General features: G+C 40.4%; 1 protein-coding gene across 3 annotated transcripts in view; it reads right to left on the reverse strand.

Annotated features, from left to right (window-relative positions):
* The window catches only part of DOCK10 (dedicator of cytokinesis 10), a 164,924-nt gene that overhangs the window by 4,554 nt on the left and 135,419 nt on the right, over nucleotides 1–24,951 (reverse strand). For all 3 annotated transcript variants that reach the window (XM_050902199.1, XM_050902198.1, XM_050902201.1), the window contains exons 37-54: nucleotides 24,836–24,902; nucleotides 24,033–24,080; nucleotides 23,261–23,362; nucleotides 20,878–21,006; nucleotides 20,084–20,192; nucleotides 19,212–19,349; nucleotides 17,448–17,630; nucleotides 16,769–16,879; nucleotides 15,133–15,348; nucleotides 14,368–14,425; nucleotides 13,941–14,039; nucleotides 12,109–12,215; nucleotides 11,501–11,623; nucleotides 10,451–10,564; nucleotides 4,266–4,412; nucleotides 3,541–3,751; nucleotides 1,064–1,254; nucleotides 283–383 (exon numbers count right to left, since the gene is read on the reverse strand). In XM_050902199.1, the coding sequence (XP_050758156.1) occupies nucleotides 283–383; nucleotides 1,064–1,254; nucleotides 3,541–3,751; nucleotides 4,266–4,412; nucleotides 10,451–10,564; nucleotides 11,501–11,623; nucleotides 12,109–12,215; nucleotides 13,941–14,039; nucleotides 14,368–14,425; nucleotides 15,133–15,348; nucleotides 16,769–16,879; nucleotides 17,448–17,630; nucleotides 19,212–19,349; nucleotides 20,084–20,192; nucleotides 20,878–21,006; nucleotides 23,261–23,362; nucleotides 24,033–24,080; nucleotides 24,836–24,902 (2,254 nt within the window). The remainder of the gene's footprint in view (nucleotides 1–282; nucleotides 384–1,063; nucleotides 1,255–3,540; nucleotides 3,752–4,265; nucleotides 4,413–10,450; nucleotides 10,565–11,500; nucleotides 11,624–12,108; nucleotides 12,216–13,940; nucleotides 14,040–14,367; nucleotides 14,426–15,132; nucleotides 15,349–16,768; nucleotides 16,880–17,447; nucleotides 17,631–19,211; nucleotides 19,350–20,083; nucleotides 20,193–20,877; nucleotides 21,007–23,260; nucleotides 23,363–24,032; nucleotides 24,081–24,835; nucleotides 24,903–24,951) is intronic.

Raw genomic sequence — 24,951 nt, forward strand, 5'->3', positions numbered from 1 at the left:
AATGAAAAAAAATCTATCTATCTATATACACACACACACTACTGTACCTCTTGTCCCCCTTGCAAATTACACCTTGTTAGCAGTGACTTTCAGAACTCATCCTCAGATCAAGAGGAACGCAGGCTACTAGGATAGCCCAAAACTTCAGTAAACGTTTTCTTGGGAATGACTTGTAAGATAGGGTAAATGCAGATGTAAATTAGCCTGGTTCAATTCAGCCTGATTTCATGTCACATCTACTCATACTATGCGGAGGGTGGAAAGTCTAAACTTAATGTTTACCTGAAGATTTCCTTCAGAAGCTTAACTTGATTATCAGGATATCTCTTAGCATTTGGCTCTTCAAGAAAAGCTCGAGCATAGGCCATTGGTCCAGCATTTACCTGGGGGAAAAATACACAGCTTAGGTGCAGAGAACAAGCAGTTTATTGTCATTTTCTCTTGTGTTCCAAGGCTTGTAGACTGGCCTCAGGCAACCAAGGCTGTGTGAAGAACATCGCCTCACTCCTCTTGTCACCTGGATGAAACCTGAAGAGTTTTACTGAAGAAAAGGGAGCTGGTCAGCCTCACACAAAGATCCCAGCAGATCCCTGCTGGCCTCTGAAAGTCCTCAAGTAGTTAACCATATAGAAAGCTATATGTTTGAAGACATTTTAATGAGGGCACCAGAAATATACACGTCTCACCAATCCCAACTTTTCTAAATAGGAAATGACAAAACTAATCCTAACAAAACTCCCTTTAAAGTATCTGCATGCTTGGCTGTGTGATGGGCTGTATTCTCAAGTGACACGTGACGGTCTTGTTAGAAAGGTCTTAACACTTTTAGAGAAGATTTGACTGAAATAGTTATATTTGCACGTAAATCCAGCAGTCATCAACATCAGTGGAAAACTTTCCATTCCCTTACATTTTTAGAGCAGGCTCCAACGGCACTGGAATACAAGAGATGACCAGAAATATAAGATAGACAAAACATGTCTGGAATGATGAAAATCAGAATAAAAATTTAGGTAGATGCATTGGGGGAAAAAAAAAAAAGAAAAAGGAAAATTGTCATTACCTTGACACTGACACTTCCTTGGAGTTTGAGCTGCAGTCGGATCATGTCCACTTCTTCCATTGTGCAAAGCTGATTGAGCTCTGAGACTTTTTTGGACATCTCATCAATTGCTACTTCGATAGGGTTCAGCTCTGTGCTGGTTTGGCTTATGACTTGAATACGCTTCTTCACGTAGGGAAACAAGTGACTGGCTACTCGAAAGTGAGAAATGTATCAGAGAAACTCACAACAACAGCGTATTTAAGAAAGCAAAACAATTAAGTCAAAGTATTAACTTTTGACTTTGTCAATCTCTTTATCAATTCATACAAATTAAGTTTTAATCACCAAGTGAGCGAAAGTGACACAGCAGGTCCAAACTGAATTTTGATGTACCTGGCACTGGAAGAGCATTTCCTTTTGAATTCACCACTGTTTGCTACTGAGCTCTGTCACATCCATGTGGCAAAAAGCTCTCACTGCTCAGATTTTAGAATCCACAAATTTCTTCTTCTGAGTTACAGGCACCAAATGATAAACCTGTACTGAACTTCAAACAGCTCAAAACATCCCATCAAACATGTTTCAAGTTAGAGGCAGAAGCCTCTAGTTTAGCTCAATTGGGTATCACTCACCCATAGATGAACTACTATGAAAACGTCATCCTTAAAGAAGGAAGGAATTACTTTTAGTATTCAACCTAAATACTGCTATAGGAGTTGACAGAGGAATTATTCATCGTTAAAACCCCTTCCTTCCAGTCAAGGCCTTTTCACGGATCTCAGGGAGTCTAGCAAAGGTACCGATATGACGCATTAAGTCTGATGTAAGCTAACAATCTTTTCCCAATTGCCCTACACACTTTGGAAGGCCTCCCAAACGCCGTGTATGCCCTCCTCCGGTGAGCATCTGCTGCTAGTCAGCTCAGACCTAAATGAGCTCCAGCTTACAGGGTGGCTGTCTCCTTGGAAAGCAGGAAACCCAGGACTTCCAGAGCTGGAAGTACGAGTCACAACCAGGCACAGCAAGAGCGCCAGCAATCCACAGACCGCAGGCAGACTGCACTTGTCCTCTGCGCAATGCAGGCAGCAGGCTCTGGAGCAGAGATGCTGAGCGGGTACCGTTCCAGCCACCTAGTACCTCTGTGCAAGCACAATTCACTTCCACTGCTCCTCCAGTCATACTGGTAAGTCTTGCTTTCTTTTCAAACTAAAAGCACTTCTTTTTCTGTAGGAAGCAATGAAAGTATATGACTTTATGGTGTGGGGGGGAACGATGCTTCCTTTAGAGAAAAGCACTGAGGTGAGGCAGGTGCCAGAGGGAAAAGCAGGGGAGAAGAGAAGGTCATCAAATTCCCTCCTAACGCCGGAAGATGGAGCCAGGCTGAGAGCGGTGGGAGCTGACGACAGCATGTAATAACCTAGGGAAAATATTCTGCTGGAAGAACAACCCTCTCTGTTTTTGCCAGACATACCATAACAGCTGCACTTTCAAGTCAGTGAAACTACTTGCTTCAATACAGATCTCAAAACACCTACTGCTGCTCAAGCACTTAAAAAAACCCCCACACAAGTTACTCTTCCTTTCTTCTTCTTGCAAGCAAAGCTGTGTCATGTAACAAGATGCCCTCAGACATCAGTGCCTCTTTCCTGACTTGCCAGAACAAAACTTAGGCGACTATGCCTGTATTGTGAGCAGCTTTCTTCACTTTGCCCTTTGGAGGAAGCAGATGCACTGAAGTTGGTGGGGAACTGGATTTTCTGTCACTCAGGAGCATTTGCTGTGAACATCAGCCTCTCTGCTCACGGCTGCCCATGACAATAACGCTTCCATCTCAGACAGTTTCTCATACTCCCAGCCAAAATTCAGACAGGTCAAGTTTCAGTAGTAGTTTTATGAAGGATGCCTCTTTAAAAAGAGATTTCAATCATGATAAGGAACTAGACAATTTCTGTTTAATATGACTCCGTAAGAACAGACATATCTAGTACTCCTGACATTCCTGTCTTAAAACACTGATTGTGCCCAATGAGATGAAATCTTACCTCTCACTTTAAAAAATTCTATATAATGTATCTTACTCTCATTTTGAACAAAAATTCATATCTGCTAAGTTTTACTCTTCTTAGCAGAATAGGCACCCTACTTGGCTTTTTCTTTGACTTGTTTATTATTAAAAGAACAACAGTTTTGAGTGCTAAGCTGCCTCCAGCAGAACCACTCCCAAATTACCTCACTGCAAGAACAGTTAAGATGTCAATAATAAGGAAAAATAAGACAGCTGATGACTCCACAAATGAAAATAACTTTCCCTAGGATGGTCAGCAGGATTGTAAGAAAGCACATACTTTGCCAATGGACACACTGAAAAGATTACTTCTCATTCTGCACAACATGCTGTGCCCACTGATTGCAGAAAACCTGGCACATGAAACGCACTGCTGGGCTTAACTGGCAAAGGTGGAATGGGAGGCGGGAAGCAGCCTGAGCAAACGTACTTGTCAGGATCGTGCGCCTCTTGCACTGCTCTTCTACACCTCCGTGCTTTTTTCCTGAGAGAGTGAAAGGTGTTTCAAACACAAAACGGTTGATGTTGTGATGCATTTCAAAGTCAGTCTTTCGATCTTCAGCTTCTTTCTCTTCAAAGAAAGGCGTGACATACGTCACCTGGATATACGCATATTTTGGATCCAGGTCTTTGGGGTTGACCTGTGTAACATTGGCAAACATAATAAAATTCTGTTAAGTGTGATGAACTTCCAAGGCATCCATTATATTTCTGATGCTTTTATCTATCATAGCAATACCGATTAAAACTGAGACTTCCAAATGTAATATTCAGACCACAGATTAATACAAAGATATTTAACAAAGCGGCCCTAAGAACAGTAGGACTTTTGAATATAGCCATTGGCAAAAATGAATGAAAGCTAAATGACAGAGAAAACAACCTGCTTCCGCATTGCAGTAAGCATCTGCATGCTCTCTGCAGGCATATGCTGGAATATGCTCTTTTCCCACTGACTGTGATGCCCTGCTGTAACATTGTCGTTTCCATACAGCACCTGCCACACTATAAGGTGAGGGTCTTTTTTTGGTTGTAAAACTAGGTCATAGTAATTTACACATACACTCAGTTCACATTCATTAAAAACACAGCTCCCAAAACATGAACCGTGCACTCAGTGCTCCCCCTCGTCCAAAAACTGCACATCTTTCGTACCTTGTTGGAATCCTGGATGATCTTCACGTTATCTATTCCAAACTTGTCTGCATAAAGTTTCATCAGCCTTTGAGAGATCTCAGACAAGCCGGTTAATTTGGGTTCTTTATAGATATACTCTTTACCTTCCTCTTCTTCAAAAAACCCCTGTTTGGAAAGAAATGGAAGGATACAGTGAACACAACAGGCAGGGCAAAGCCTAAGCAAGGTGCTTACATCAGGAATCAAGGTTGCCTGTATACCCATCAGAGCATCCAGTATGCCATTCCAGCACCTAAGTTAAAAGCTTACCTCTCTCCACTCCTAGCAGACACATACCTAGAGGGCTGCATTTATGCTGGTCTGGTATCTCCAAAGTTACCCAGGAAATAACTCATACACATTTATTCATGTAAAAGACCTAGCTGTTTAAAGAGTTAAAGTGCTTTCTTGAGAATCCTGATGTGCATATGATAAAAAAACCCTAATGAATTAAAAATCAGACATTTAAATTTTAACCATTTGGTTAAATTAACTATTTCAGAAGCACTACGCTAACAGAACACAAGTGTAACAGTTGTTTGCTGGATGCCTAGCCGAGCTGGGGTGCGCGCAGCATGCCACCTCCAGCGCATCCTATCTGGGAGCCACGTGTGCAGGCAAAGGCTGGGCACTGCACAGCTCACTGCTGCCTGCGGTGATGTGCGGGGTACTCCTGCCCACAGCGATGCGCAGGGCCATGGCATGGGGAGCACCTGTGAACCGGTCTGCATCTGTTCAGGGCAGGTGAAGAGGAACTATGGTGACATCTTGAAAGGCCATATGGAACTGCAGCATTTTCAGAGACAATTAGTAAACGATTTACATTTGAAAAGGGCAAAAAAAAAACCAAACCAAAACAGACACACAGACTTGTGCTCCTTTGCAAAAAAGCTCAATCTTGTTAAGGTCATTTACTTATTACACTGGATGGACTTGGCAGAGCTTTAATAAAAGGCTCCATTGAAGAGCTGAACAAGAACCTGTCAGGCTTCAGAAGAAATGCCGACCTCAGAAAATTAACACAGCATTGCATCATGTGCAGGTGAGACACTCAACTACTACATGATGAACATGTACACCAACACTCCAGGAGAAGCTCTCCCAGCTGAGCAGAAAGCAGCAGGTGCCCCATTAACAAGGACTGGATTTATACCAATGCCAGCACCAGCCCTCCTCCCAGGATTTCACATGCTGCTGATGAAATCTGGCATTGTTAACCACTGCAGCTGCACCCAAAGCCTCCTCCTTTCACAATGCGAAGTGACGCAGAGGAAAATACCTGAAGCTGCAGGGATAAACGGGAAAGGCAGACAGCATTAATGATGTCAGACCCAAGGCCCTTTAAACTTAACACGATGTGGCTTGGACAGCTAATTCTACAATATGCCTAGGCATCTGTTGAAAAACAGAGAAGCACAAATGAATGAAGTCAAGAGATACCTCCAAAATCTCTTTGGAAGGTACTCATGCAAAATCCATCCTTTTCATGTTGAAGCGTATTTCAACTTTGGCCACTAAAATTATTGACTAGGCAAATCTTCACAAAAAAAATGCAGAATTAAAATAAATTAGCCATAAATTTTGATGTTTGTTTAGGAAAAAAACTACGCTTTATTTCAATAGGGTTAACAAATATGTGCATCTCTGGCTTCTCTTTCAGTGAGGACAAGGGGCAGTAAAACTGTCTTTTAATTTGGCAAGTGCGAAGAGCACTGTGGGCATTACTGGAAACCAATGACTAATAGCAGCAACAGCTGCTTGTCTGGTAGTATCTTAATCAGTCTCACATTGACCTTCTAACATTGCACAATTTTTAACAATATTATCAATTAAACTCCTTAGGCATATGAAGAACTTCACAGGTAATTAGAGAACAAATCTAGAGCTCAAAAGCTGACACCCTATAAACATTTACTGAGCTGGGCAGGCAATTGACTTTCTATTGATTTCACTGAGAAAAGATCTGCAGGATCATAACCTGGTTTCTGATCTTGTTTCCACTGAAGCAAAACTGCTTTATGTGGGAAATCCTCATTATTTTCATGCAACTGTACTTAAACATGCTACTCAGGATTGCTTCTGTCAAAAACCATCTGTTTTCTGTTACTATTCAGTGTTCTCAACAAAAAACCTCATGTTTTCTAAATTAATCGCATAGCAAGCTAGAATATAGTTTATGCTCTTAAACACTGATTCTGTGTATGTTTGCATGCTGGAACACAGTGTTTATATGTAAATGCCAAATCTCTGTGCTGATGCTGCATGGCACACTAAGATGATATCTGTGTTAATGGCTTTGCTTAAAAAAAATACCTGAAAACAAACAACTAACAGATCTAGTCTTGTCTCTAATGCAAGAGATATCATTGAAGTACATATTCCCTACAGTATTTCAGCTGACAAGTGACAAGCAGAATTTAATTGTGAGCTATAAATAATCATGTCTACCATATGCTAGATGTCTGGCAAAGATGATTGAAAGTAAGATTAAATACTTTTCAGGAGCCAAATATCCTCCAATTTCAGGATTTTAAAATATTAAGCAGCCAAGGTTACATTATCAATGCATATCCCTAGATTATTTTCATACTGGGTGGTTTTGCACTGCAAGGACAACACAGCCTTACAGATGAAAATTATTACATGGAGCAGCCGAATGTAATGGAAGGCAGACGACCTCCCAGACAGTAGGTTATTGGTTTCCACTGAACTCTGATGTGCTGAGAGTCAAGTTGTGACCCGGAATTGTCACCGTGGGAGCGCTGAAAAGGCCCTTCTTCCTCCCTGTACGCCCTCAGACACAGCCCTTGGAGCTCACAGTAAATCAGACTCTTCTCTGCCCTTTGCTGGAAGAATACACACCATCCCCGCAGCCGATGTGCCGAGGTAAAGCCTTCTGCTTTACGTGCCAAGAATTAGCATCTAATGGATCCTTCCCTGTCTGTATCAAGTGAGCATCTCCTCCTATGGTGAGTGTGTTGTACTCTTTGGTAAGGAAGCTACAGCTGTTTTATCACATTTGGAAAAGGGGACACATCTTCTGCTCTTCAGACATAAACCTGCAGTCAGCTTACCACTAGGAAAATCTGCCCTCCTTAACTTCTACAGCTTCTTGCACAGATAGGAGAACAAAACCTCAGCTCTACCTTTACCTAACACTGCTCTGAAAACAAGCCTTGAATGTCTTTGCTTATCAGCACAATATGAGTTTTCAGCTATTCAACATATTTAACAGGGGGTTTTTTTGTTTTAATTCAAGAAAGATACTGACTTCTCAGAACACTCATCTGTGAATAAAATCATAAGCACTGGCTAGTGTGGCCACTTGGTGGTGCAATGAGATGTTGTCACCAAAGGCCCTTAACAGAATCTGCAGTTTAAAGCAGCAGCTGCCATGAGATCCGGCTCTCTGAGCTGGCAAATAAAGCGCTCTGGCAAAAACAACCAACTACTTCCTCCTTAAGGACTACATTCATTCAAACCATCCTTCCAGAGGGTCCCTGCAGCAGCGCAGTAACCAAATACTGTCTCTGCCTTTGCATGAAGAAGAACGGTTTTCAGATGCAGCTGCAGATTTTCTTTTTCCAGTAAGAACCCCTCAAATTCTCCCTGCAAACACTATTTGCAGTATTCTTTTGTCCTTTAATGTGCTTTCTCCGCAGTTTTTGTTTCAGTTAAGGAACAGCAGCGTTCCATTTTTACAAAACGTATATATGTATATATTTATTATTAACACAATTGATAAAAATGTTTAATGAATAAATGCATATGTGTAATAATACATCTTTTATATGTGTGCGCTTACATATGTGTCTACCCACAGGTATTTTACAGAACAGTGTATGTGTAAGACTGAAAAGGAATCCCATACCTGCATACCAAGCATCCCATACCTGCATACCAAGTTTCCTTCTGTGGCATTTCCTTTGTAGTGGCCTAAGCAGAGCGATTCACATTGCTTTACTCTGGTTTAACTGTGTAATACTATTAAAACCTGCAACCATTAGCTTTTGGGAAGAAGCATGCAAAGTCTGCCAGAAGCATAAAAAAAGGGAATTGGTTTTAATGTTTTAAATGAATTGGGCACTGAGACTGCTTTCAGCATGGAGGCCTGCAATACTCTTGGCAACAGAAGGACCAAAAAGCCCCATACCTTTCCACTTGCACAGCCAAAATGGAAGCAAGTGGCACACAGGAAAAAGGGACTGACGGAAATACAGAAAGGAAGCCTTCCAAAGGGAAAAATATGCAGGCACAACCGGTAGATGGGAACAGACTGTTCTCTCTGTCTCTCCTTCCAGGTCAAGCTTCATCTGTAGCTCCCACGCCTGCCATGGTGCTTTGTGTACCAGTAAGCCCTCCTTAATCAGTTCTGCACACCCACTCTTATTGTCCTTGGTAAATGAGGCACAAGTAACGCTGATGGGAATGATCTACCTTTAATTACTTGCACTGTGCCATACACTTTTGTCACTATGCCTCTACAAGGAGCAATACAGAGCAGTCCCACTTTCTACCACATAACATCTCTCCTGCAAAAGAAAAGGAGGAACCTGTGCTTGTTCGCATTTAGAACTCAGTGTCTGGGGGCACCAGGGAACAGACTGAGCAATACGCAGCTATGAAAAAGTCATACACTTTAGAGCACTAAAGCTGTTTAAATGAAGTTGCCCTTGTGGCACTGGCAGCTGAAAAGTCATTGCACTGTAACAGAGATTTTTAACCCAGTTCAGCAGAACTGCTGCAACTAAATTACCCACTTATAAGTAGCTGCCTCTGGGAGAGCCCTGGCAAGAAGTTGCAAGTAGGAGAGCCCTGTTTCCCCCTCCGCTGCCCCCATTTTGAGGAAGGTCAGGCATAAGGAAAACTCCACCCTTCCTCAGGTGCAGCTTGCTTTCTCCTTGCATTTGGCAAGTTCAGCTTTGCTAATCTGTATGAAGAGCCAGGACTCACCATTTCCCTCTGACTCCCAATTTGCTTGCTCCTACAAGGGACTACCAGGAACGTGGCCGCACTCTGCCCAGAGTGCTCCAGTTACCATTGCCATAGATCACAGACTGACACAATAGCCTTCCTCTTTGGAGCTGCTGCACAGGCCAGGAAAGCAGGCTTGCATTCAAACAGCATTAATGCTACACTGAGTTTTTCAATAGAGGAAGAAGGGGTCCAATCCTGGTCCCAGTGAAGCGGAGAGAAAAACTTCCACTGAGATGAGATGACGCAGCATTGGGCCCCACGGTGCACACACAACATGGCGACAGATACAGCTTGGTAATTCAGGTAACTGAACAAACAAAAGTTAGTTTGCAGGATGCAACAATGAATGAAACAACGTTATTTCATCTGCCACGAACCAAAGAATCGAGAGCACAGGAAAGTTAATGTTAAGTAACAGTACTGGGAAGGATGGAGGACACGTGAAGAGAATTAAACAAAACATGCAAAAGAACTAGACTTACCACAGCCTTGAATAAGATCAAAAGGAGAAAAGAGCAAATTTCTGCATTAAAATCTAATTAGCAAACAGAATGATTCACATCAATCTGTTGTTTACACACTGTATTATTTTAGAGTAAAGAAAATCGTATGCTTGCCAAAACCAGGTCTTAAAGGAACATGCTGGATTGCTACACTGGTTTGTAGTGGAAGAAAGCACAAAATAATCCTTTGAGGATGCTGAAGCACAGCAGAGGGAATAAAACTACTCTACAGTATATTGCATAGAATCAGAGGCGGCCTGAAAGCAGAACTCAGAGTCAGCGAGAAACACAACAAAACATCTACTGCATACTGCTCTGCTTTAAGCTCTATTAGAGGAGAGCGCCACATATCAAAGATGTCTTATCTGGTTTTATTTAAGTTTCACTTTGAAAAAACCTGCCCTGCCTCAGTCTCAGTTTTGCTTGATGAAGTCAACAACTAAAGCTGATGTGTCTGTTCTCCATTACACTACTAAATCCGTAGCAGCAGTTTACACAGATGCACCTGAGTGCTCTCTCTTCTGAGTACAATCCTGCTTGGAGTTTGACCCACAAGGCACTTTCTACCCCATGATTCACTGCCAAGTGTTTCCCTGTTTTAGCTTCCCCAAAATACATCAGGATTAGAAGAACATGGCTGAAATCTGGGAATCTGTGGAGACAAAATAACAGAAGTTGACTTACCTGCCCATAAAATGCAACACGGTAATATCGCCCAAAGAGACGTTTCTCAGAGTTCACTACTTCTGCAACCTTCAGGTACGAGCGATGGATGTCGTAGTACAAATCAGACAGCCTCTACATTAAGAAACAGGGAGAGGGAGTGGAAGTGAGAGCATGCGAGTACTTTGGGAATGCCACTACAGCTCTGCACAAGCATGGCTTGCCTTAGCTGGATTCCCAAACCTTTGCAAAGATGGCTGTACATGCTAAGGGAATGGTTTAACCTTGTTAGCAGTCACTGAAGACTCATTTCAAGGTTTCTGTCATCTTCTGTGCAGTTTTGTGGCAGCGGGTGCCTTTGTGTACAGGGTCACACAGGAAGACAAGCATCCCACCACCAGACAGTGGTAGGGACCTACTAAGAGGTCACAGAACCCAAGTGTCCTACGTGCAGGTGAGAGCAGGGTGCCAACAACTCCAATCAGCTCCCAATCCCATGCAAAGATATGCTATCCACAATCACCACTAAAAAGCACTTTCTCGGGATAGTGAACCAAAATTTCAACTAAGTTAAAATCTGAGGATCTGCTTCCTCAGCATACAGCTTATTGCTACCTACCTCTTTGCTTTTTTTAATTTAAAAACAGAAAAATCAGTAAATGAGATTATCATCTGGTTATCCATTATGTATTGAAATTGCCAAGTAAATAAGAAATGAAGAAACCCTGGAACTGTTAAGAGATTACACAATTTATCAGCAGTTTCTAAACAAATACAATGCAAATGTACTCTTGGTTTAAAAACACATGTAAAAATTCACATCCACTGGCTAACACAAGAGGTTTGTTTGAAAATTTTTTGTTCGTTTACTGTTGTATTGATGCTGAACAGAGGAAGGTAAGATACCAGAGTTTTTTTATTTACTCAGAGCACTAAGCATAAAAAGGAGAAATTACAGATAGGAAGAAAAAAACCATTCCTTTTAAAGAAAGCACTTCCCCCCCCCCTAAAAATTTTGATCTTTACTGCTGTCTTAAGATAATTAAAAAAAAAAAAAAACAACCAACTTACTTTAAAGTCCCTCTGTTTCTCAAAAACAGCAATGATAGGCTTGTTAACCTCAGCAATAAGCTCGTATCTCTCAGACTTCCACAGGTATTCAACACACAACTCCAGCTGCTCCACAAGAATATTCTGCAATTCCACAAATCCAAATAGTTCAGTGACTTGATAACTGGTGGCATTTAATTAATATTGATGCAGCAAAAGCACATACCCACTATTTAATTTTTATTCTGTATTTTCTATATTAAGGTTTATTTCAATGACACAGTGTTTAATCAGGTAGTGGTGACCTAGCTCTTCTTTACATAAAAAACCTGAAATAACAGTAACATGAAAATACTTGAATACTTGACATCTCATTCAGAAGAACAGGTTTGCTTCGTGGGCTCCCCCCGCCCTCACTTCCAGCTCTGGTACTTAATGTTCTGGTTAGCTAAACACCTATCCCTGCTATTTAGTACAACAGCTACGACATTTCACTCAAAAGCTGCGTGCCTTTTAACACTGCGTGAAGTACACTCTCACTATAATTTGTTGTAGCATGCACAGGCATCCATTAGAAGTAACACTCTCTGTTAATGTAGAACAAGCATATAAATATTAATGCTGCTGACCTCATTATAGGGAGTATCTTGCATCCCAGAGTCTTCCTTCATAGCACCTTCTTCTTTAATGTTGGGGGTAATGCTCAGAAAAGCAGGCCATCCCATGGAAAATAAGCCTTGAAGTGCAAGTCATAACAATGTCAATTAATGACTGAATAACCAGATAATTAAAAAAGTTATTGGATGCCATTAAAACAGAGCTCATTTTATTTGACTGGATTAGTTACTTTTTTCACAGCTGAAGTGATGAGAAGCACAAATGGAACTGACTGAATTTATGAGACTATTACACATTTTCTCTATGATATAAATCCACTTGTCCAGACAAAGGGTAACTATAACATTTTCCTGACGCAATCTTATTCCTCTCTCTGGCACTTTGGTTCCTTAGCTGTACAGTGCTGGCAGTCATTGCAAAACTACACGTGCAATGCTCATCTGTGCAGGAATTCCTGTTGCAGGCTGAGGCAAGACAATTTATACTTGTGAAACCAGTGCTGTGACTCCTGGCCTGACCTACAGGCACTTAACGCTACATGCTGGGACCTGCACTTGTCCCACCCGTCAGGTTTCCTAAGTGAGAGGGGCACAGTCGCCCTGGGCTCGCTGCAGCCGATGGGGAGATGGCCGCTCCGGAGCACGCTGCGCCTTTGCTGGGCTTGAGGACACCCTGGCAGCGGCTCTCCTTATCCTGCCCAGGGTCAGGGTCGGCCCGAACTGAGGAACTCTCTTGTAGAAAGCTCAGGCAGCTGGCAGAAGCTGCCAATGGGAAGGCTCACAAGGATTAAAACCGAGCTTACATCTAGTATTTGCTAAGCTGAGGCCTTAGTGCAATGGTTGCAGAAGGAACAACTTAGAGGCATTGCACATACAGATCAGGCAGAGTCTGACCCACAAAGATTTTACTACCACTCTTGAACGGAGAAGGTAAACCTGCCAGTGGGAGGTGATGAACTCCTGACACGGTTCATGTTCAATTTAAAAGTAGGAAAATGCTACTAAGGCACATTTAAAAAGCTAACCTTTACACATTGAGACAGAGGGGCTCCATCCCCTCTGCCAGGTTTTGAACATCATTTAAACATAGGTGTAAAATGACCCACAAGTTCTTCACTCCTGCTACTGTGATCTGTTATTCATGCAAAGTATTTTACCACTACTGAACCATCTCCAAAGTATTGCTCTTCACAGAAAGCTTCCTTCTAAAAGGATGTATTTTTTCATCTCACCCACAGACACTTCCAAGTGTACTGGAGAACTATGGTCTTTCCAAAACTAACAGTTTTCTCTTCCCCAGATATTTGCCCTTGCCCCCAGAAATTGCTCTTTGTGAAAACTGCTAAAATATCTCATGCTGAGAATTACTTTGAAACACACATTTGATAAACTAAATAACCATTGGCATAGAAGCATTTAAAAAGACAAGTCTGCACTTTATTTGTCTAAGAAGCATCACAGATTAAAAAAAATCTTTATCTATACTAAGTTACATATGGATAACTAGATATTAATTCCGCCCCTCTGTCCTCCCAGCATTGGATAGTCAAGGAATTGGACATGGATTTGCATGCTAAACACCAATTGACCTGAGAGGGTCAATTCTCTCTTGCTGAAAAAGCCCTTAATCAGAGACATTCTGAGCAATTCATCAAACCAGCCAAAGAGCATCAGGAAAGTAACATACAATGTTTCCAACATTACTTGCTTGCTATTACAGCCATCAACATGCACTAGAAATATTTTTCCTTTGGTAGATATTTTTCCAGATCAATTGGAGAACAGTAATTTCATTCCCTAATTATGTTATTTGACCCATAAACAGGCACGGTTAGAGCACTCACTTCCTCCATTGTGAGTTGTTAGTAACACATTACTATCAGAGACTTGACCATCTTCCAGGAGCATACGTGAGGTACAAATCTTTTCCATTTTCCAGTAACCTATGATAGTGTAAGATGGTATTAGTATACTGCTACTGGTATGTGTTAATACATGCATATTTAATAACGACAGACTAACAAGTGAAGCATTCTCTTTTAGCACTAGCTTACTAAACATTTAATTAACCCTCTTTACACAAAACACGCACTTTCACTGTTCCAGTGCTAAGACTAGCATTTACAATATATTTTAAAAATAAAAAATTCGGGAAGAATTCAAGCAGCTTTAAGAATACTTTATATAAGGAAGGAAAGCAGGACAGCCAAAAATTATTTTCAACAATAATGCTTATAGATACATAGTTGGTTTTGAGTATGTTGATCTTACCCTTTCTTTTCAGGTACTCTGCAATGAGAGCGGCGATATGAATATAGCACATAGCAGCCTGTAACGAGAGATGTTGTTGTAATACATGTATATGTTAAAGTACACTGCATGACTTGTAGCATACATGTGATAAGGAGCACATACTTTCATCACTGTCAAGTCATGCTGCAGAAAAGGGAAGACAAAATTAATATAACCATTTAAGAAAATAAAGGATTAAATGACGAAATCCCTCTTGAGTGTTAATTTCACTAGGTGTCTTAGGTAAAAGCATAGATTTGCTCAAGAAAACCATTAAGATTACTTAGTAAATAAGATATTCCTGGGTTATGCACTGGAGTTCTGCATCACCCATTTAGTTTTTGATGAAAAGGACAATGCATTATAAATGAAGCTCCTCTCCTATGCCGTAGTGGGGGAGAAGAAAATCCTTTAAGTTATGCACTGCTCATCTACACTACAGCTACTGTGCCTGCTAGGGTTAAGCAGCAGAGACGCTAACGTGATACTGACCACAGCTTCCCCGTCAGATATTTTCAACTCTTGCTCAAGCACGTATTAGGTAGTCACGATTAGGCAAACTGGGATAATGAGCACATCACATCTCTAGGTGTTTTTCAAACCTGTCTTCCTCTAATTTCAAATATATGAGAGACACTGTATGATTTTCTTAAATCACTACTGTTGTCTATCTTTCAGAGTCCTTTTCATCAGAACATCTCAGCCTAAAGACAAATGGATTTCCTATTCATTTATTTACATCACCTCTGATAAATCTCCATTTCTTGCGTGAATCTTGGCCATGCTTTCAAGCCATGTCCTACGTAATTCAGGTGTGCTGGCATATGAATTTGCTAGGCTGTACTGCAGATCCACAAGCATCTCAGGGTCTTTCTCATGCTCCTTCATCTGAGCTGTGGCCATTAAAACCGTTCTGATGCGTTTGGTCAGATCCTTCACCTCTGCTGGGAAATTAACGTTCTTTGGGAGAGATAAGCAATACATCACTAAAACCATCCAAAGAGCCACATGCAGCATCCCTGAACGAGCTGAAGTCCTGCTTATGGAAGACCTTCTTCCCCTTCCCTAATTCAGTAGGCTTCGAAGCAGAGTCACGGTTCCACAGTACGTACACGTTGTACACAAATCCTTGATGTTTTTTTATTGATGTGTCATAGGACCTACTAGATATCCCAGTCAATCAGCTGTACCACTGTCTGTATGTAACAACTCCACTGAAGTCAGCAAACTGAAACATTTGTTCCTCGGTTGCTTACTGGAACCAGAACTGGATTCTTGTACACGTTCAGCTCATGAACAGCACCGTGCACTGTAGATAGTCCTGCTTAACTACACTCACAGCATGTTTCACTGCAGTGAATAAAGCACAACAGTCTGGCTCCTCGCCTTCTCACACTGCGTAAGATTAAAACAGTCCTTGTATTACTCATATCAGCTATTCTCAACATATTCAACTCAGCTCTGCAGTTTCTCTTTTTCAGATGGGCAATGAAATATATTTCTATTTTCAGACTTTTATCCCCTCATTCCCTTTGTTTAAAAAGTAAAAACATCCAGAAAAATTAAATGAAATCAAATGCTCCCTCCTCTATGTTACACAGAGATGAGCATGTTACACAAGCAGTGTGACTGACTGCAGTGCTGGGAAATCAAAGCTAGACTTTGAAAACAAATACAATTGTAACTGCATCTTATTAAATAAGACATCAAATTACTTATGCTACTTTATCTACCAATTTGTTTACACTAACTTTATTATTAACCTCAGTGGAGATACCCTAAAGTCACCGTCAGAGAAGGAAAAACACCTCCAAAGTATAAAATTCAAAATGCATGTTGACAAATGTTTGGACAGGAATTGTAGAAATTAAAAACTGGAATCCTTTTCCAACACCTTTAGTACAGACAATGAATGTAACAGCAATGGTAACTAATCTAAGAGCTAAGTGCCTTTTTCAGGGGGTTAGCAAGCTGTTACAAAACCCAACTGTTGTATATGTTTTTGCTACACATTTAACTGAACAGACTAAAGGGACAATTTGTAGACTAAAAATTGTTTGTCAACTGCAATTGTGTTTCATTAGTCACAATGCATGGTATCTTCTCTGACATCAGGCAAATGAACAAAATAAGCAGTGAATAACAAATAATAGGATTGTCAAATAAAAATCTCTCTTTTTTGTTTTACAAATTGTTTTCAGTTATTAAGCTTCTGATTCACAAACGTTTTCATGAATTTCAGGCTGCCTGAAAAAGGCACACTATGAATGCATATATCACTGTCTAATAAAAGCCAGCAATTTTATTCACTGAAACACTTGCTCCTCTGAAATTGTTGACCTTTTGCAAGAGGTAGTGATTGACAAAAAATGTTTCTTACTTTCATCTGCTTGTCTCCATTAGCAAAATTATTTATAATTGCAAGTGAATGCTGAAAACGAGATCCGCCAATCCCTGCATCTGCTATCAGCTGGCTCACTGCTTTGATGAGCTGTACGGGGGGAGCAAACACAGGGTGCAATTAGCAAAGAAAATAAAGTTTCTGAATAGTTTTTAATCCCTATTTTAGTATGATTTGATGTACCAGGCTAGCAGAGATGCACTTTTATACTTGTCTTAAGAAGATAACATATACAAACACAAGGACTGTGTTTAATCTTTCCAATGTTTGTAATTGCTCACATTTTGCAATGTAAGTGCACTGTTACTTGACTTTACATTTCTGTTACTATACTATCAGATTCTGTTTAGTTCCTTGATCAGCTATGTTCTCACTGCTGTAAGAAATGCATGCGAATCAAGAATAGCCATTTATCTGGCTATTTATTGGCTATGCAGCTACATTCACAGCTGTTCTCTCTCCCTGGAACAGAGCCGAGCAGCCCAAGAACAGCAGAGAATCCAGCCCAATATCTTCAGACTTGGCAGGAAAATCAAGCTGCCACAGAGAATTGCCTGTCTGAGGTCTCCAAAAGAATTGCTTTGCTACAATGCATAAAAATAATAACGATAAAAACCAACGCACATCATCTAAATACTGATGATCTCACTTCACTTACCTGTAGATGGGATCTGACTATTGATTTCTGCTTGTTAAATTCAAAGTTCTTTCTCATGAAAAAATAAAGAAGAGCAGATGCCTCTGTCTGAGTTGAACGTGACCTATGGTTACAACACTTCAGGATTTCATAGCAGAGTGAACCGCAGAGATCTGCTTGTCCTTGGAAGAATGCTGACGGGAACTATTGAAAAAAATGTGTGAATATGTTTAGCACTACTCTCAGGCCTTGGTACAGTTATTCTGAGTCAATGCTTTTTTCTATTAAGGTTTCAGTAAAAACAACCCTCTCGCACCAGGGTTTAGTGAAAAAATTAGCCACAGGCTAAACATAATCCCACGTGCAAATTAAGATCAAGGTAAAGCTGCACACAGGTTTTCATACAAACACTGTATGCAATACAACAATCAAACTGGCCTCCAGGAAGTCCAGACAGCAGCTGGCACACAGCAAGCATGAAAGCAGAGCAGCGTATCTGCAAGGAATGCAGAATAGCTAACCAGGAAAAGCGTGTGTGGGGTTCTGCACTACTATAAAAAGCTGTTCAGGAGAAAGAAAATATCATGAGTAGCAAAGTCAGTGAACTTCCAGTGGTCAAGGGTTTGAACAGCAGGAGACAAGAGAGAGTGAAGGATGGCTCTCCAAACCATACCTACTATTTATCAGCAGGGTGAATATAACAGAAGACAGACTGAGGAGAGGCAGAAGACATACATATTGGCTACAGATCTCAAGTGCTGCCCAAGAGGTTCTGCTGCAGGAACCACAACTGATCCCTGTTCCCACAGAACTAGAAGAGAGAATTCAATCCTGAGAGGTACAAGATGAATGAAAAGGGTGATCCTGGATATTTATTTGTCCTCCCCGTTGCACAGAGTTCTTCTGTTCCTGACTGTCTGGTATGTAATTTAAAGCTGTCTGTGGACGGTTTACTTTGTATTTCCCTCACGTCCTCAAGCTAGGTTACTGGGAGAAGCACGATTTCCTCCTCCTTTCCCCCGAGATAACAACCAGAAGGAGGCCACATGGTTTAAACTGATTGCGTTTCACAGAAACATCTGGGAGATCAGGCCAGCCTTGCTTATTCTCACTTCCCCATAGCAATTGTTATCTGTGTGCTACATTCTGGTTTGTTTTAAGAGGATCTCATCTAAGTCTATGACTTGGAAATTGTGCAGCCTTTGCAGTTGGCACAAAGTGTCTAATTGCCCATGATCATTTACATATATGCAATGCAAGCAAATAAACAGTTTGACACATAAGCATGTTTTTGTCCAAAAACTCTTCTATGTTGAAAACAAGGTATTTGTAAAATTGTATTAGTTTGGATGAACTTTTGGTGAAGTGTATGGAATGCTCTCCTGCTAGCTCATCTGGGGACAGCTGTAATCATTCACTGCTGGATTCTGCAACCCAGGTATCTGCCATGAAGACCACGGACCTCTAGGGTTTCAAGCTTTCTTCCACGGTGGTAAAAGCATGAAAGCCAATGACACAGCCAGATACCACAGACCTGGACGTTACTTATCTATTTACTTTACAAGTTTCACTTTCTTAGTAAATTTTTCATTTTCCAAAGCAGAACTAATTTTTCAGATATTGTGGACTTCTCACTTTTAATGAGCAATAAATCAGAAGACCTTTGTCAGGAATGAGCATTAATACAGTGAAGTTCAGAACTCTTTCAAAGTACCCAACTGTCCTCAAGCTGCACTTGCTGTAACGTATTAATAGGTCAGACTAACAGAACAAAACCATAGTTACCTTGCCTACAAACAGCCGTAGGGCAGCAAAGACATGCTTGAGAGCTGCTGCTGACTGGTTGATTTGCAAAAAGAGCATGTGTGTGTCAAAGACTTTCTTCATCAATGCATTCTGGCAATCAGATTGCTGGAGCTGCCTCTGAAAAGTTCACAGACAAGACAGGACATTCTGGTTATTAAAGTGAATAAACAGAAGAAGGATCTCCTGGACTTTACATCGGAGTGTTCCTAGGGAGATGCTTTTTTCAATGTAAAATCTCTGCAGATGAGGCATTCCCAGCTTGCTGCAGACTCTTTTTACTTGCATTTTTTCAAGGACAGCACTTTCCTATGCCTGTACTCCTACTTGTGGATGGTATACACTGGATTTCAGGGCTAGGGTGGCAGAAAGGAGACACTAAATCTAAAAGGAGCTACCTGCTGTATTGTAGCTGAGAGACCTTCAGCAAGTCATCTGGGCCAATATTTGTGGAGCAATTTTTAAAGAGGCAGAGGATCCACCTGCTGACTTGAAGAGATACAGATGATAAGCAGTTCAGAAATCTTTTGTCTAAAATCTCTGAAATCTAGTGGAATAAGCATGATTCAGATAAGGTGACATATCAGTAGATTCAAGACACTTTCACGCAGAGCAGGGCTGTACATAGCCCTGGATACACAGGATGCTCTTCTTCCACATCCTTCTATTCAGTTTGGGTACTAGGAGTCAATTCCTTCATAAAATACCTTCATTGAGGACTGGCATATCTTATTTCCCTATCCTGCTGTCTCAGGCATTTCAAGTTTTCTGTGTGCCTGCTCCCCCAGGCCTTCCTTCCACCACTTATCCCACATGGCACCAGCTCAAGCAGAAAATGAAACAGCAAAACATACCTGGTGATTCAGAGTGTAAAGACACAACAGGTCAAGGATTGTGAGGGAAACTTCCGTAGCAATATTTGCCTCTGTGTCTACATACTGCACAATGTCTGTTTCATTGGAGCTGCCTGTAACATATAAAAAGCAAGATGACAAACAATCCTCCGAGTGTAGTTAAAGATGATGTAATTCTGCAATCTGGTCATTAAGTCTCAGCACAGTAGGGATGGGGTCCTAACTGTACATTTAACCGAAGGGGTATTTTGAAGAAAACTGCTCACAGGAGATGAAAGGGGAAGGAATTTGAGTCAACTTTTACCAGCTGCACCAGTGATGTGAGTATATTCTTTCATTGTTTCCTTTCATCCTCGAAGGAGGAGAGAAACCTAATTGAAAAGTGGGATAGATGACTTCGATCTCATAATTTAAAGAGCCTTCTGTCATGAAAAGGTCACTTTTATTGCTAGATCTAATAAATGTAATATTTCAGCCAGTGTACATCTGCTTGTACAGCAAGGTACATAACCATAGATGCAAGAGATTCTGGGAAAGGGGGAATAATTTGTCATTAAGGCTATTTAAATATGTCAGGTTATTGTAATTAATTTTGTTTCTAAATGAACTTTGACCAAATTTAAGCTTAGATTTCTTAGTCTCCCAGAAAAAAAGGCAGAATCAGCAGCTCTATTTATGTTTAGACTCTTCTCTTCAGGCTGTCTTTCACTGGCACTCATGAAAACAGATTTAATTTTATAGAGCCTGATCCAAAACGCATAGAACTCCAGAGGGAAGTAACTTATTTTTGGTACTTACTTGCAGTGCTGCTGTCTATCATCTGCAAGAGTTTGGGGTTAGAAAGTGCATTTTTGCCACGGATTATTGGTAATGTTTGAGACCTGTGATGCTTGTGGCCATCGTGACTAGAAGTAGAATGCATCCTGAAATTGAAAGGTACCATCAAAAAACAGAAACAAAGAATAAACTATAATGCCTATACAGAATTTCTCCATGCCAGTTAAAATTTTCTGCAGCACTTCTCAAAGGCTAAGTTAAACAAACTGATGCAAAATTTTTCAGAGAAATAAAGATGAAAAAGAAAGTCAGCGAGGTGGACAAAACAAACATATGCTGTGATTTCTTGAGGTCACAGGAGACAAAACACTCATTGAGCACTGAAAAAAAGCATCAGCTTGAATAGCTGGCTGATGTTTAGAAAACTGCCTTTGGGTGAAGAGAAACTGAGATAAGTTCTATTAACTCAGAAAACAAGAAAAATATATCCTGCTCATGAAAGAACTAATACAGCTTCTATGAGGGGAAAAAAATGATGACAAACTCACAATGAGAGTAAAAATATGCACGCGCGTATGTGCGTGTTCTTTTAACCCTCTTTGATGCTGACAAACACATCATTAATTTATAATGAGAAGCTTAGAACTAAAATACCAATGCTTATCATAATTTTTGAAAGGATTTTGAATTTGTAACCACTATAGAATTCAGCAAGATCTAACATCTCTCAAAATGCAGAACACTTATTAAAATACATTTTTATTTAATTTCTTTAAAAAACGCAGCTTCCTAATTTTGCATAATTTAAAAATATTCTAGGACAGAATTACTTCCTGCACCTAGCTAAACCCTCTTTTATGTTGGTTATTTTTACAAAAATAATTTAGAAAATTAACATTTCAGATTTAAAAAAAGAAAAAGTTCCCAACACATGTATGGAATTGATGGCCAGACTTCTGTCAATCAATGTGATAAAGTCTTCTATTAATGGTCACAGTGGAAGGATTTGGGTGGACACCCTGGCAAACTGATGGATTTGCAACATGTGGAAATTTGATCTCAAGGGGTTTTTTTGTGGTGGCTTTTGGGGGCGGGGAGGAGGAGGAGGGCAGAAGTGGAAAGTCTGGTTTCACATGAACATTTCAGCAAACTGAAATACATAAACGGAAGTGCAAGTTAGAGCTCATCACCAGCAATACTTCAACTCTCAACTCATCATCAGAAAATCCTCTGTATTACAACAGGCCAAACAAACAGCCATTTGGACAACAAATGCTGATCTGTGAGGGGGTAAAGTGTGAAGGCCCTGGAGACAGCAGAAATGTGACTTTATTTTCTGGATTGTCACCATGTTGGTTCATCTGCAAACATGCAACAAAACAACAGTCTCCTAAAGGCTGCTTGCCAGTTCCAGCTGGGGTAATGAAATCAGTGCTGCTTTTTTGAAAACTGCACAGTAGAAGAACAAAGAAGTATGGCAGAGAAAGCATCTTTTTTCCCATTTGTTCCATTCCAAGATACGTGCTTAGAATGGTGAGCATATTCTAGCTATACGTAAATGAGAAAAGTCAATGAGTCAAGCTCATGAGGAAGGGGGACTTTCTCACCATGCTCTTAGATACAACCACAAGCTGCACAGTCAAAAAGTTTGCTTTCTCTCTAGAGTTTTACATTATTAACATGAAAAGGATCCCACTTTCCCCTAAAAGGATCAAAAATATTATTAAAGATGTGCTGCACCTGCAGCTTATTATCATGCAGTCCATGCAAATGATTAAATCTTGCAATGTTTAGATTAGGAAGATGGAGGGAAAAAAAGACTAGGAAAGAAAGATTCTCTAACTGGCAACATGGACATAACAGTAGAGGACTATGCTACACTTAGCAGCATGGAAGTAAAAAGATGGGTGTCAAGCAAACCTACTCTTAAGTTTGACTTTGTGTTGCTAGATACTTCCCCCTCCACAACCCCATGTTATTGGGGAGAAATGAATCCTCGGATACTGTAAGTGCATCCGTAGATATTTACCCCTAAAGCAGTAAGATTCCATGATAGCATAAGATTGCAGACCTATGAATTCCTTCAGGTTGGGGAAAACTGTGGATTATTTTTCAGATAGGGATCTGAGCTGAAAACAACAGCTACTGTTTCTGCAATACTTAATAATATTGACAGTAACTAAGGATTCTTCTGAATATAACATTTTAAACCACAGCTTGTAAGTCAAGTTGAAGTTAAAGGGACTCAATTCTTTTATGGTTTACAGCTTTGGGGGCTCTGAAACGTGTTACATGTTGCGTCAACCTCTTTTCAGTCAACACTGCGACAGCGAACGAGGGCTGGAGGATGACGACAAAGATTGTGGTTTTACAGGAGTTAATAATATAGCGTGTCATTACCATTGGGAGAGCAGACCCGATGCCTGACCAGAGGAGTTCGAACCTTTAAGGGTTCCATTATTCTGGGTGGCCTGAACAAACTTAAAAGCAGCAGCAATTTTCCTGTTAAGAGAAAATAACTGTTAATCTGTTATGGAATGTGACATTGATTTTGCCATGCCTCTGAAGAATAAATGTAGGCCAAACAAAACCTGCCATAGAGCATGAACTGGTTCATCTGGTGACCTTTTGTTTTTCCACAGTATGACATACAGACAAGTTGACAGTGGTAACATTAAATTAGAAATGAAACATTAACTGAGACAAAGTGTGCATTTCACATTTCACAGCTGGAACACAATCTCATGCTTTTTCAGACAGTGGGTAGAGATAGAAGATTTATTTTTTTTATTGCTTTGGAACATTTATCTATGCCCATTTAAACTATTCTTTCCATTATATGGATGGAAAATACAGTGTTCAAGTTCCTTTGTTTGGCATACACACAGAAATATGGTTGAGAATGGCCTGGTATTTTGGGTTATAAATGCAATAGTGGTTATCATATCATCACATGCAATTTATCTTTTACACCAGGTATGTACTCAGATGTCCAGAACATCACGATAACATTGTTTGCATAAAAGAAAAAAAGAAGCATACGTTGGCTTCAGTATGTCACACTGATGCTTTCAGGAGAAAACTGATAGATACACTGTAAACCTCATTCAAGCCTAATGTAATGCAGTAATATTTAAATACTGTAACATACAGTCTATAACTAGAGAATTACCTTACAATATTGCGTTTTCCTAGATATCTGAAATTTTGCAGACAAACCCTGAAAGATAAAACAACACATTTTTTGTCTATTAATGGCTTCCTAATTATGAAAAAAATGCTGAATCTTAGTGCCTCAGAGACCTGTGACATATGCACCTCCTAGTAAGCAAACAGAATAGAATGCAGCAGTTCCCAGCCTAGGGATGCACAAGATGTGGCACCACTTTCCACACCCTTGTTCCCTTTCTCCATGGTTGAAAATTCCTGCTTGGTGAGGAGGTGAAGTCAAAGTCAAAGACTGGGCTGCAAAAGCACTGCTTCTTCACCAGTTGAAGTTAAACAACTTGCATTTCACCTACGAGATGGTGAGGAAACTCTGAAAACAGCTACCTGCATGGATTCTGCAGACGTGCATAGATTGGATTCGGCAAACCACCTTGGAGATGTGAAAAGTAGGTAATCCTACATTACACGGCTTTTCTTACGGTTTGGAAGTTTTGAGGAGCTAAATACTTTTCTCAAGGGAAGAAGAGAATCTAAACCCCAAATGGGGAAACTACTATGAAAATTTCTTTTAGGAGGAACACCCAAAGCATTATGACCCCTGTTCATGGAAATGACCAACATATTGGAGGATATGGCTTTTATTAGTCTCATTACGACTTTGGAAGATTATGGCAAAATAATCTAAGATACAAGAGCCGTCTCAGCCTATTCCACTAGGTGGACAAACCCAAAGAGAAATTATTTGCAGCAGTCACTTTAGAACATCATCACTTAACATAAAATCAACAAACCACAAAGTGAACTTACTCTAAAATGCTGAAAAAGTCCGTTATTTCTGAGAACGGCGCTCGCAACCAGTAGGAAATCAGTGCGTCTAAAGGGAGATATTAAAATGTATTATGTATGTTACAGGGAATTAAACT

This window comes from Gymnogyps californianus, chromosome 10, assembly GCF_018139145.2.
Source record: "Gymnogyps californianus isolate 813 chromosome 10, ASM1813914v2, whole genome shotgun sequence".
In the NCBI taxonomy this organism is placed as follows: Eukaryota; Metazoa; Chordata; class Aves; order Accipitriformes; family Cathartidae; genus Gymnogyps; species Gymnogyps californianus.